The 12,876-nt window shown below is 40.0% G+C and overlaps 1 protein-coding gene across 1 annotated transcript in view; it reads left to right on the forward strand.

Moving 5' to 3' along the window:
• NAA15 (N(alpha)-acetyltransferase 15, NatA auxiliary subunit) overlaps nt 1-12,876 on the forward strand; it is a 67,253-nt gene that overhangs the window by 38,678 nt on the left and 15,699 nt on the right. The window contains exons 11-17 of the mRNA XM_024198538.1: nt 334-503; nt 1,233-1,385; nt 2,134-2,262; nt 3,260-3,473; nt 6,178-6,371; nt 10,457-10,565; nt 11,762-11,860. Of these exons, the coding sequence (XP_024054306.1) occupies nt 334-503; nt 1,233-1,385; nt 2,134-2,262; nt 3,260-3,473; nt 6,178-6,371; nt 10,457-10,565; nt 11,762-11,860 (1,068 nt within the window). The remainder of the gene's footprint in view (nt 1-333; nt 504-1,232; nt 1,386-2,133; nt 2,263-3,259; nt 3,474-6,177; nt 6,372-10,456; nt 10,566-11,761; nt 11,861-12,876) is intronic.

Below are 12,876 nucleotides of genomic sequence, written 5' to 3' on the forward strand. Positions count from 1 at the left end.
GGTGCCCACTTAGTCTGAGCTAGTTAAATATTTAAAGTGTTTTAAATTGGTGTATTGAAAATATACTGATGTAAATGCCGAACACAATGATACAGTTCAATTGATAATATATGCAATTGGTGTACTATATCTTTGACCTAAAACAGTAATTTACTGGAAGGTGCTAAGATTACTCTCCAGATAAAGTAAACATGTTTCCTACTTTTCTGATCTATCAGTGAGTTGAGAGCTAGATATAGAGATAAACAAAAATTCTATACACTACATCAATAGGATGTTGCTTGTGCTATATGCTGGTTAAATGGAATATATGACATCTTTTCCCCCCCATAGATGATGGTAAAGAAGAACCTCCAACCACTTTACTGTGGGTCCAGTACTACTTAGCACAACATTATGACAAAATTGGGCAGCCACCCATGGCTCTGGAATACATAAATGCAGCTATAGAAAGTACTCCCACCTTGATAGAACTCTTCCTTGTAAAGGCTAAAATCTATAAGGTAATCTTGATTGATTTGTTCTTCATTATCAGATAGGACTTCTTTTATTTTGCAGTGAAACCTTTAATCATGACTGTACTTCCCTGTAGTGGTTCAGCACTAATACTGGTTGAGGAGTTGGGTTTTGTATGAGCAGACTTTTACAAAACCTAAGACCCGTAGAAATGTTTCCATGGGTTCTTAAAATTCCATATAGTAGAACCTCCCTAAATTTACATCAATGAGTTTATTGCAAATTAGTAACTGACCAAACAATTAAAAAGGAAAAGTGTTATCACAAAATGTACTTTGATTTTGACAGTTACTGGATTTTTAGTTTACTTTGCTAAATTATAATGAACTAGTAAACTTATTAATTATTTTTTAAATAACCATGTCCTAAAAACACCCTAGTCTGACCTCACTTCTCTGTAACAAATCAGAAAGTGCTGTAGTGAGGCCTGGTTTTATTAAGAGCTCTTAGGCTTGTGAATTAGCAAAATATGGATTAACAAGGTCTGTTTGGAGATTGTAGTGTCAAAGGAGGGAAACTATAATATTGAGATGCAGTTGCATCGCCGCTTTTTTGTTTTGTTGTAAGCAAAACTGTTTAATAAAATTTTTGGTACCTTGTTTAAATTAACCCTATTGTATAATATTTAATTTGTTAATGAAGAGTGAGTGGATGAGGCTAAACTATGTGCATTTTACAATTTCCTTGCTTACTTGCTTTGAATTTTTCTTTTTAAGCATGCTGGAAACATTAAAGAAGCTGCGAGGTGGATGGATGAAGCGCAGGCCTTGGACACAGCGGACAGATTTATCAACTCCAAATGTGCAAAATATATGTTGAAAGCCAACTTGATTAAAGAGGCAGAAGAAATGTGTTCTAAGTTTACAAGGGTTTGTACTCTCAGTACAGAAGTTTCTGAGAACTTACAGATCAGTTTAGATTTTAAATGAATTCTTAAAATTTATTTAAGAAATTCAGAATCCTTTGTGAAATCTTTTTTTGTTCCAAATGATCTCAATAACAGAGACTATTTAAACTTTCCTCATAGTCGTTCCATATAGTTGGTAATAGTATTCTGTGAGGGCCCTTGTTTCCCGTCCCCTATGTTGGAAATATCCTGGGTGTAATGATTTCCAAGGCATACTCTAAGGTGCATCTTATTTGTTGGGCTGCTGGGGAGGTGGGCTTCTGAGAGTAATCGAAGTTGTGGGGAGGACAGTTTTGTGTTCTGCAAATTGTTTAATTTTATTTCTTCTTGTTTATAGCAGGGACATTTTTAGCCTTAGATAGGCATTCTGTTTTTGTTTTATAAATTAGAGGCTAAAATGCACTGAAATCTTGATAATGGGCTACATGTGAAGAATTTTTGAGAATTGATGGTCACTTTTTGCCAGTGTTCTTCATAACTGAAAATTTATTTTTCAGCAGAGGCTGGCATAGTCTTTCATCAGATTGCTCAAAATGACTGCCCTCTTATCGTTGACAGAGGCACTGAGGCCACAAGCTGCCCTTAGTTATTGCCTCCATTCGTCTGTTCCTCTCTTTCTTCAGGGAAGGCAGGAGGGAGGAGAAAACTGAGGTGTGCCTGAGCAGGGAAATGTTTTTGGATTATTTCTAATATTTCTGTTTTGCTTTTAGGAAGGAACCTCAGCAGTAGAGAACTTGAATGAAATGCAGTGCATGTGGTTCCAGACAGAATGTGCCCAAGCTTACAAGACAATGAATAAATTTGGAGAAGCACTTAAGAAATGCCATGAAATTGAGAGAGTATGTATCTAAGTAATTTAATCTGTTAAAATTTCCAGTTTAGCTTTGCTGTCATTGCATGTTTCATCTAAACATTAACATCTCTAGTCTGGCCCTTAGAAACCTTGTAATTTCCTGTGGCATGCTGTGGCCTTCCAAGTGTAAAGTGGTAGCCTATACCCATTTCTAATTGTAACTGTATTAAATAAAGCTCTAATCCTGCAAACACACGTGTTTAATCTTACTCATATGAGTAGTCCCATTGTGTTCAATGGAAGTACTCATATGAATAAAGTTAAGCATGTGCCTAAATGCTTGCAGGATTTGGGACTTAATCTGCATGGGTCTTGACAAACAAGGCCATTGTAATGACTTTTATAGTCCCAAGATGCCTGAAAGCAGCCAGAAGATCAGAATGATTTGTCTCTGGTTTAATTGCTGGAGGAGAAAAATTGTGCCACAAGTCAAAACTTTGTTTGGTACTCTGCAACTACTCAACTTGTGTGCTTAAGGCTGGACCAGTCCACAAAGTCTTCCATGGCTTTTTTTCTTAAAAGTTTATAGTTCATGTTAAATTCTTTCTCACAAAATACATATTCTTTGACAAGTTTGTTTTAGTTTTCCAGCACTCTCCTCTCCTCTATTGACTGTAGTAGTGTCTGAAAGAATTTAACTTGTGCTTATTGGTCCTCACTTGTTACACTCTACTTATGTCCTGGAGTAGTTCCTTTTTTTGACGTTGGGTATTAGGTATTTTGTGGAATTATTTTTGTCTGCTTTTAGGAGAAAAATGTCATTTTGTAACTTCACCCATAACTCATACGTTTTTCTTAAGTCCAAGTGCCAAAACTTGAATGACACTCACTAGTTGAGTATGTAAGACACTGATCCATTATCAGTTGTCTGGTTTTTCTTCAGTTTCAATTTTTTTCCATAGCTGTTTATAAGAAAATATGTATTTGAATTTCAGGATTGTTTTGTTCTCTAACACTTGCTAAAACTTGCTGTTTTCTGTTAGCATTTTGTAGAAATTACAGATGACCAGTTTGACTTCCACACTTACTGTATGAGAAAGATTACACTTAGGTCTTATGTGGACTTGTTAAAACTAGAAGACGTACTTCGACAACATCCATTTTACTTCAAGGCAGCACGAATTGCCATAGAGATATATTTGAAGCTTCATGATAATCCTCTAACAGATGAGAATAAAGAACACGAGGCTGATACAGGTACAAGAAATTTCCTGGATTTATTTTGTATGCAGTTTAAGTGTTTTGGGGTATATTCTGTAGATATAGATACTTGTATGTTTGACACTGATAGTTAGACTGGAGCTCCTACTTCAGTGGTAAAAGTTGCAAGCCAGGAATTGACTTGTAACAAGTGAATGCTAACTCTCTATTAAAAATAGAGGGAGTGTAGCCCAGTGGATAGAGCGCTGGACTGAGACTCAGGAGATCTGGGTTCTATTCTGTCACTAGCCTGCTTGGTGACAATGGGCAAGTCATTTTAACTCTCTGTGCCACAGTTTCCCCATCTGTAAAAATGGGATAATGATACTGACCTCCTTTGTTCAAGTGCTTTCAGATCTACGGATGAAAAGTGGTATTATTACTATTACGCATTCTGTTTATACAACACAGGTCTAAAGTTAAAATCCAAGTCGGATTTTGATGGGGTAATTCTAAAACACTCTTTCGAGCACTTGTATAATTTCCAAAAGAAAAACATTCAAATTTAATTTGAGAGTGATTGAGAAAATGCTGCATATTCATGGTCTGTTGTCCTGATGAAGCAGATCTGAGGGGTTGCATTTGAAGCAGCTGTTCTTCCAATAAGTTTTGGCACAATTCGAAGGTGACCTGTGAAAGGTAGAAAAATTGAGTTGTGCTGTTGACATTCCCCAGGGTACAATCTAGACTGATTCTCCAGTGCCTTTTACACTGTGTATCTGTGACAGCAACCACTCGTGGTCAGCTCTCTCGCTGCTTCCAGGGCAACAACTCCCGGACCCAGACTTTTCCCCAGAACTGTGCGTCTTGTACTTCCCCAGCACTTTCCTGGACAATACAAGCTCATGTAAAGTCCATCATTTCATTAATAGAAAATTTATATGCACAAATCTTGTTATCTCAAATGAAGTTTCCGAAACACTTCAGTCCAAATACACACTGGTTTAGATAAAACAATAAAACAAGTTTAGTAATTACAGAAAGATAGATTTTAAGTGATTACAAGTAATGAGGCACAAAAGTCAGAATTGGGTACAAAGAAATACAAAATAAAATGTAACTAACTTAACAAGCTAAGTATCAGAGGGGTAGCTCTGTTAGTCTGGATCTGAAAAAAGCAACAAAGAGTCCTGTGGCACCTTATAGACTAACAGATGTATTGGAGCTGAAGTTGCGTACCTTAGTTCGACTTGGGGGGTTAGTGTAGACCTGCCCTAACAGATGCATTGGAGCATAAGCTTTCGTGGGTGAATACCCACTTCGTCAGACGCATGTGTCATGCCTCTGACGAAATGAGTATTCACCCACGAAAACTTATGCTCCAATACATCTGTTAGTCTGTAAGGTGCCACAGAACTCTTTGTTGCTTTTAACAAGGTAAGTGATTTCAAAGCAAAAGTCTCTCACCACATGTTTTAGCAGTCTTACTGACTGAAATTCTTTCAGCCATGATCCCTCCCCAGTCCATTGATTCTTCCTTTGTCCTTCAAGTGTTGACGATGCCGTGAGTAGAGATGAAGGGAGAAATATTTTGGGGGCATCTGTCCCCCTTTCTTATAGCTTTCTTTTTCTTTGAAAGTGCACTCCAGCTGAGGTTCAGGAGATACAAGGTCTGGGAGGACAGGAACCTCTAGCTGTTTTTTTTGCCAAAGTGTAAATTTCTCACTTGTACCTTTTTTCCTGCTGACCGAGGTCGCTTAACCAGGTGATAGTTCATTTCATTTTGTTTACACCTGGCTGAGGCATCAGTTTGCCTTTTGTCTTTGAGGAACTGGTTTGTGCCTGCTTTTCTAAACTTGGAACATGTCTCAGTAATGTTAAATCTTATAACTTTATATATAGTGTTGCTAGACATAATTTACCAGGACAATAATAATCAGCAAATTGAGTTTTCAAATAATACCTCACAAGGCATACTTTGTACAAAATCCATTATAGTTTTGTAAAAAGGGCAAACATGAGGGTACAGACTGTCGCATACATCTCCTGCTTTTTGATCTATAAAGTCCTCAGTGTTAAGTATTTGGTGGGCGGGGGTTGTCTTTATTTTTAAAACATCAGTCTTGTCGGTCTTAACTGAAGAACAACTTGGATGACTTGTGGACGGGAGACTTCCTTAACAGAGGAGTTGAAAGGAAGGGTACTGAATCTTTGTTAAAGAAATAGGAATGAACAAAACTAAACAGTTTAAATGGTTCAGTGAGAATTGCTTCTCATCTCCATTTCACTTGCATAGCTTCAGGTCTAAAGAAGCTAGAAAGGGCACAAATGCAATATGTTTTTACAGATTACTTTTTGTGTTTCAAAATTTCACAATGCTTTGGTTGTTACGGAAATCTGCGTATTCATCTATATAGGCAGTTAAAAGTTAAACCTAATCGCACCATATATTTAAAGATTTAATGGTTTACCTCAAATATTTTTGCTAAATGTTTAGGTAATTTGTTAAGCAAGAGCTTTCTTTAGTAGTTAGAACTCAAGGATCTGTTCTCTGCTCTGAGTTCTACTCCCAGCTCTGCCACTGACTTGTTAAGTCAAAACTTTTTACAAATGTAATGGCAGCATTACTCAATAGGAAAAATATGGGTTAGAAAATAGACGTGGAAACTGGCAGTCATTTGAGTAGAGTAAATTCAAATACGTAGTTTTAAAAAAATCAAGGTAATCTGTGTAATCACCCTTTTATTGAAACATTGTGCAGCAAATATGTCTGACAAGGAGCTAAAGAAGCTTCGCAATAAGCAGAGAAGAGCACAGAAAAAAGCACAACTGGAGGAAGAGAAGAAGAATGCAGAAAAAGAGAAGCAGCAGAGAAATCAGAAGAAGAAAAAGGATGATGATGATGAGGAAATTGGCGGTCCGAAAGAAGAACTTATCCCTGAGAAACTAGCAAAGGTACTTGCCTGACAGTGTTCGGTAATTGGCTATCAGATTAAAATCAGCTTTGCAGAATATTACCTTGAACTCCAGAGAGCCATTAAATTTTATTCTTGCATAGCTTCTATTCAGAAGTGCCACCATTTCAAAACAAAAGGTTTCTGGAACAATTTCTTATCTGGTTTGTAATCTACAAGTGTTCTGGAGGAACTGAGTTTGTCTCTAGTCCTTCAAAAACAGCATGCATTGCAGCAAGAACTGTTCAGTCCCCCACAATAAGTAGAAATATCTTCATAAATGTGTTGTACTAGGTCACTAATTAGATTTATCATCAAGTTTAGCCGGTTGAAAACCTTCATATTCTGAAGGTGAGATAGATACATTCATTGTTAGATTCTTCACATCACGTAGTAATTTGTATTTGCAGTTTGTCAGGCATTGTGGAATTCGTAGGAACTAAGAGGTAACTGAAAAAGTTTCTGTTAAAAGATTGAGGAAATTGGGTGAAACATTTGTTTGGAATTACCGGGAGGATGGGTTTGAGATTGGATTACAAGTTATGGAATAGTTTATCAAAGAAATTGCAATAAGTAGAGGGAGAACAGCATATGAGAAGAATGTTCTGTGCTTCTGTTCTTGTGAAACATAGGCTTTGAGTAGGAGGAATAGAAAAACATTTGAAGTGTTGCGGAGCATGGAAGAGTTTAGGTTGGACAGATAGGGAGAGCAGACTAATTCCATGAGGATCTTGAATACTATTGTGGGATTTTTAATTGAAAGCTGATATGGTGACAGGAAGCCAGTGATTTGAAAAGATTGATTTGGTTTTTGGTATGGAAATTAAATAGTTACAGATTGGGCAAGTTGAATTTTAGAGACAAGGCCTGAACAAAACCACAGAGAAAGGAATTACACTAATGCATATGAGTTCTGATGACCATGAATAAGAGCTGTGGCAGAGGAATACAACTCTACCCCTATATAACGCGACACGATATAACACTAATTCGGATATAACGCGGTAAAGCAGCGCTCCAGGGGGGTGGGGCTGCGCACTCCGGCAGATCAAAGCAAGTTCGATATAACGCGGTAAGATTTTTTGGCTCCCGAGGACAGCGTTGTATTGGGGTAGAGGTGTAGTTGTGTGACCAGTGCTGATTTTGTATGAAGCATATCTGCGAGGAGTGAAGCAAAGAAAGCTTTGTGTGGCAAGTGAAATGCCAGCATTGAATGCAACAAAACCTTTATTAACTTTAAATTTTTTAATTCTCAGTAGGGTAATCTCAGCTGACAGACCTTAATTAAAATTTAATATTTGGCCTTTGGGGAAAAATGACTTTGATACTCCTGTTTTTGAAATAATGTATTACCAGTGATAAAGGCAACACCTGGCTCTTATTTAAAATGCTTCAGTCTCTAAACCTTAGACATCTGAGGCTACCATGAGGGTTAAGTAAGTATCTTAGCACCAGGGCCTCTAACGTTTTATTAACCATTAGAGAGGGATCTCTGGTAGAACAAATCCTTCAAAATGGTGGATACTGCAGATGCCTTGTCAGAAGAATGCTGACTGCACTAATCATGTTAGCTGAGCTAATGGCAACTGCTCCCCATGCCTTTTTTGGGTCTCTCTGCTCACAGAATCTGTTAGTATCTCCATATACAGGCAGATACTGTGGGATTAATAGAGGTGTCTCTTGTCACTGAGCTAATATGTATCAATATGCTTTATTTCCTGCTCTGAATTTGTCCTTTGTTCCTTTTCAATTGGAAAGAACTCTACTTGGGCTCTGAGGGATCATATTAAGGGTCCGCCTCAGAGAAACAGAAATGTACAACTACCACTCTGTTTCTGCTATGATGAGTAAGAGGAGCAATGGCTGCAGATAGTGATTCCTTTTCCACTGGCACTAGCCAAGTGAGGCAAAGCCCCTCCTTTGGGTGCATTACATACATTTATGAAGAATCATGGTATTAGGGAAGCAGTGTTTGGGTATGTGATTTGAGCTAAATGTATACACAAGCTATTGTTGCATCAGCAGGATTCTCTTCTACTGAACCACAGGAGGTTTGTCAGGTAGAGTACCACTGCTTTTGCCTCTGAATTGTCGTGCAGTTCCCGAGTGCCCTTCCCACCTGGACCTTTCTGCTCCTGCGACATCCAAGCAAGGTGCTTCTCAGCCAAACATCAGCTTCTTCCCCAAGACCTCCTTTTCCCACCAGAAATGTGGTGATTTGTGTAAACTGCCAGTAGCAGGAGGAGTGAGGGTATTAGAGGATGCCTGGGAGCAGATCAGAGGAATAGCTGGAAGAAACGGGGAGGAAGCACTAGCATTTTTTGTCTTTTCCACCTGATAAACTTCCTTTGGTTCATCAGAGACTCCTCCTATAAACCCAAAGGTAGTTGGAAGAACTCAGGAGGCTTACGGGGAGAGGAGGTGACTAGCTGAGAACATAGGGCTTGGGGCAGTGTGAGAGGAGCTTGTCTTTTGGAATGGACTTCCTAAAAGGCTTCAGGAGAGAGGAGAAACCCCCAGTGAATCTTAGGAGACCCAGCAGGAGCCCTCACAAATCTTTTGGAGAGGAAATTGTATTCTACTGATGAGCCCCCTTGTTGGCTAGTTAAATTTTGAGATCCATCTCTATAAGGGAAAGGGCTAGAGATGTTTTTAATTTTTTTAAGTGAATTGAACAAAAGATTCCTAAATTATGACATCCAGAGTTGTTCAAAACTCCCAAAGTAAAATTGTTGCATTTTATAGAAAATAAACACAAAGCAGGAAAGAAATAAAACTTAGTTTCCTGGACTGTTCTAGCTGGGATCTGGTGATCAAGATCAACATTTAGTCACTTAAAGTCTGCCTTAAAGCTTATCAGCGTCTTAATTGGGAATGGTGCTATGGGTGGACAGCTCCAGTGACCGTTGAGTGGCATGTCAACTGAGTGCTAGATACCTGAGCATGCTTTTTTTTTAAAGGCCACCAAGGCATGCTAATACTTTGACAATCTATGTTCTTATACCTACATCTGAATGCAATATCTGACATGCAATATATGAAATAATATATTTTCAGGGCATCCAGTATACATCACCATGTGAGAGCAATCATATTGCTGGTTTGACTTCAAACTACAGTAACTCCTCACTTAACGTTGTAGTTATGTTCCTGAAAAAATGCGACTTCAAGTGAAACGATGTTAAGCGAATCCAAAATTTCCCCATAGGAATTAATGTAAATGGGGGCATTAGGTTCCAGGGCAGCTTCCCCTACTCTGCAAGCACCAGAGGTGGGGGGGTTCAACCTTCAGCCCGCCCACTCCACTCCTTCCCCCAAGCCCCCACCCTTGACCCGCCTCTTCTCCTCCCCACCTCCTCCCCCTTTACTTCGCTCGCTGCGTCCTCTCTCCCTCCCTTCTAAACACGGCAAGCCAGCTGATTGCCCTGGGCAGGAAGGAGGCAGGAGGAACGAGGACTCAGCGCACCTCCACTCCCTCTCCTGCCGGCGGCAATCAGCTGGCTTGCGGCGTTTTGGAGGCAGGAGGGATGGGGGAGGAGCAAGGACTCAGCGCGCAGGCTCCCCCTGCCTCCTGAACGCGGCAAGCCAGCTGATTGCCCCGGGCAGGAGGGAGAGGGGAGGAGCGAAGACTTGGCGCGCCTCCCCCCTCCCTCCCCTGCCTCCTGAATGCCGCAAGCCAGCTGATTGCTGCTGGCAGGAGGCCTGCGTGCCGAGTCCTCACTCCTCCCCCTCCCTCCTGCCTCCAAAACGCAGCAAGCCAGCTGATTGCCATTGGTAGGAGGCAGGGGGAGGAGGGGGAAGGCGCTGATCCTCAGAGTCTGCCGACGGGCGGGAGGCGCTGGGGGGGAGGGGGCGGTAGGGAGGCTGCCAGCTGTGGAGAAAGCAGGCAGCCAAACAACGTAAGAGTGGAGCATTGCACAACTTTAAATGAGTATGTTCCTTAACTGATCAGCAACGTAACAATGTTAAGCGGGACGACTTTAAGTGAGGAGTTACTGTAGAAAGTTCATATTCCTATTGGTAAAGGAGCAAATTAATCTCATTCATTTTATTCCCATTTGAGTTGCCTATTTCTTGCCTTTTTAGGCTGAAGCACCTTTGGAAGAAGCCATTAAATTTTTAACACCGTTGAAGAATTTGGTGAAGAACAAAATAGAGACCCATCTTTTTGCTTTTGAGATTTACTTCAGGAAAGGTAAGTGAGAGAACTAATAGAATAAAGAACTTTGTAGTTGTCACACTAGAATAATTGTTGTAGATATTACATTAATCATCACTGACCTATACTGCTGCAGTATTACTAGTTGATGCAGATCGCTTTTAATTGGACACATCCCCTCCCCTGGTGGTTCTGTGGAATAGCAAGGACCACCATTTTCACAGATCTGGAAGATCTGGTGTTTATCCAGTTTTTTTGCTGTATTCTTTAAATCCTTACGGATCAGAGATAAAAATGTGCAAACTTGCACGTTCCCAGTTTGCTTGCTTGCACCCATAGTCATTCGTGAATGCAAGTTAAAGGCATGCAGATTTTTACATTTGGATTTAAGTGTTTAATCTGATTTTAGGCTTGTGTTCTTATGGTAAACATAGGTAATATTAAGATTTCTTTCACTCCGATATGTTTTGTAGCAGAAAGATCCTCACTGTGTTGGATCAGGACACTCATAAGTCAAAATGGGATAGGCTCCTAACGTCCGTTTCTGATCAGTACAGTTATTAAGGGCGCTTAGGTCAGGGCTTTTCATTGAGGGGTTGTGGGCAGTGTTCTCTTCCCTCCTATTGGGTCCAGACTGAATAACAAATATCATATTGCTGCTTAGAATTCTGTGACACAGACCACATCAGCGTTATCTACACTTGCCTCTATGGTGACTTCAGCACTGATACCTCTGATGATGATGTTTCCTTTCCAGCCTTTCTGAAAAGGTGTGATTTGAATGCCCTTAGACATTTCTGCCATGCACAAAGCTGAAATCTGCAATACTTCCTCACAACAACCTTAATTTGGCCATATTGTACAGTATTGAGATATTACTGTACTGGTAGTACAATTTATGAAACACTATAAAAAGAACAAGATATTCAATTGATGTCCAAACTAGACATTTTAATTGCTTAACTTTTGTACATTTAAGCTATCAAATAAAACATTGTATTAGTTTGAATAGCTTGTATCTGAATTCACTCACTAACTTTAACGAAGGAGGGGCGAATTACTTGCAAAAGAAGTAATGGTAATACATTCATCTTTGATTTGTTCTGGTCATTGACATTTCAAATATAATTATCGTTCTCAATCTTAACATCTAAAACTTAATTTGATGGTTTCATTTAAAAGATTTTCAGAGATAGTTCTATAACCAGCCACCACCATTATTTCATTTACAGAGAAATTTCTTCTGATGCTGCAGTCTGTGAAAAGAGCATTTGCTATTGATTCCAGTCATCCTTGGCTTCATGAGTGTATGATTCACCTCTTTGGCAGTGGTATGTATCTATCGTATATATCTCTACATATAGTATTCCTGGAGGAATTGTGCACCAAAAATTTAAAAATTGGCACCAGAAATTTTAAATTTCTGCGCACAATATGTTAAAATATGCAGAATTTTGCATAATTTTATTTGTCAAAATAACAATATAATCATGCCAGTTTCAATTATTTTAGTAATTTATTTCAAAATAAGGGATGGTCTAGATAATATTTAGTCCTGCCATGAGTGGACTAGATGATCTATCAAGGTCCCTTCCAGTCCTATGAATCTATGATATCTGCCAAGAAGTATGTCTGTAACAATACAGACAACAAAAAAGATTCAGGAAATGTTTTTTGACAAATAGATTTCTTATTAGGCATATTAATACACAACTTTGAGTAATAATTCATTTAAACCACAATACAGAAATGTAGTTTCTACACCCCTCAGAAGCAGTGCAAAGGCTTGGGGGTGGATTAGAAGGTCAGAGGTAATGGAGGATCTGAGGGAGAGGGAAGTAATTGCTGGGAAGAAGCTTAGAAGTGAACCTGGAGGATTGTTGAGTGTGTGGGAGAAGTATGGAAGTTTGGGGTTGGGTGGTTAGGGGGGTGGAATTGCTAGGGAGTTGGGGAACCTCACCCATGCAGACCATGGCTGACCCCTAGCCTTTTTCATTCAGTCAGACACATCTGCCCGTGTCCCCAGGTGTCCCTGCACCCCCCATCCCCATGTGTACCTGCACCCCCACTCAGCCCCCACCCGTCTGTCCCCCACTATCCCTTCTGAACCCCAGTCTGTGACCCCCCCCAGCAGTCCCATGTGCCTCATGCTGTCCATCCCCCCCATGTGCCTCCTCACCTGGCCCCACGGTAAGGGTACTGTAAGGAATGCAGCCTCTTCTCCCACATATCCGCAGAGGGCTGCTCCCGCCTGGGAGCGGCTGCCCTCTGGTCTCGTGCCACAGCAGCCTCTGGTGGGCAAAAGAATGTATTTTCCACGGAGAAAACGAATTTGGCCGGGGACATG

The sequence above is a fragment of the Terrapene carolina genome, unplaced genomic scaffold, assembly GCF_002925995.2.
Source record: "Terrapene carolina triunguis isolate 2854851 unplaced genomic scaffold, T_m_triunguis-2.0 Scaffold66, whole genome shotgun sequence".
Taxonomy (NCBI): domain Eukaryota; kingdom Metazoa; phylum Chordata; order Testudines; family Emydidae; genus Terrapene; species Terrapene triunguis.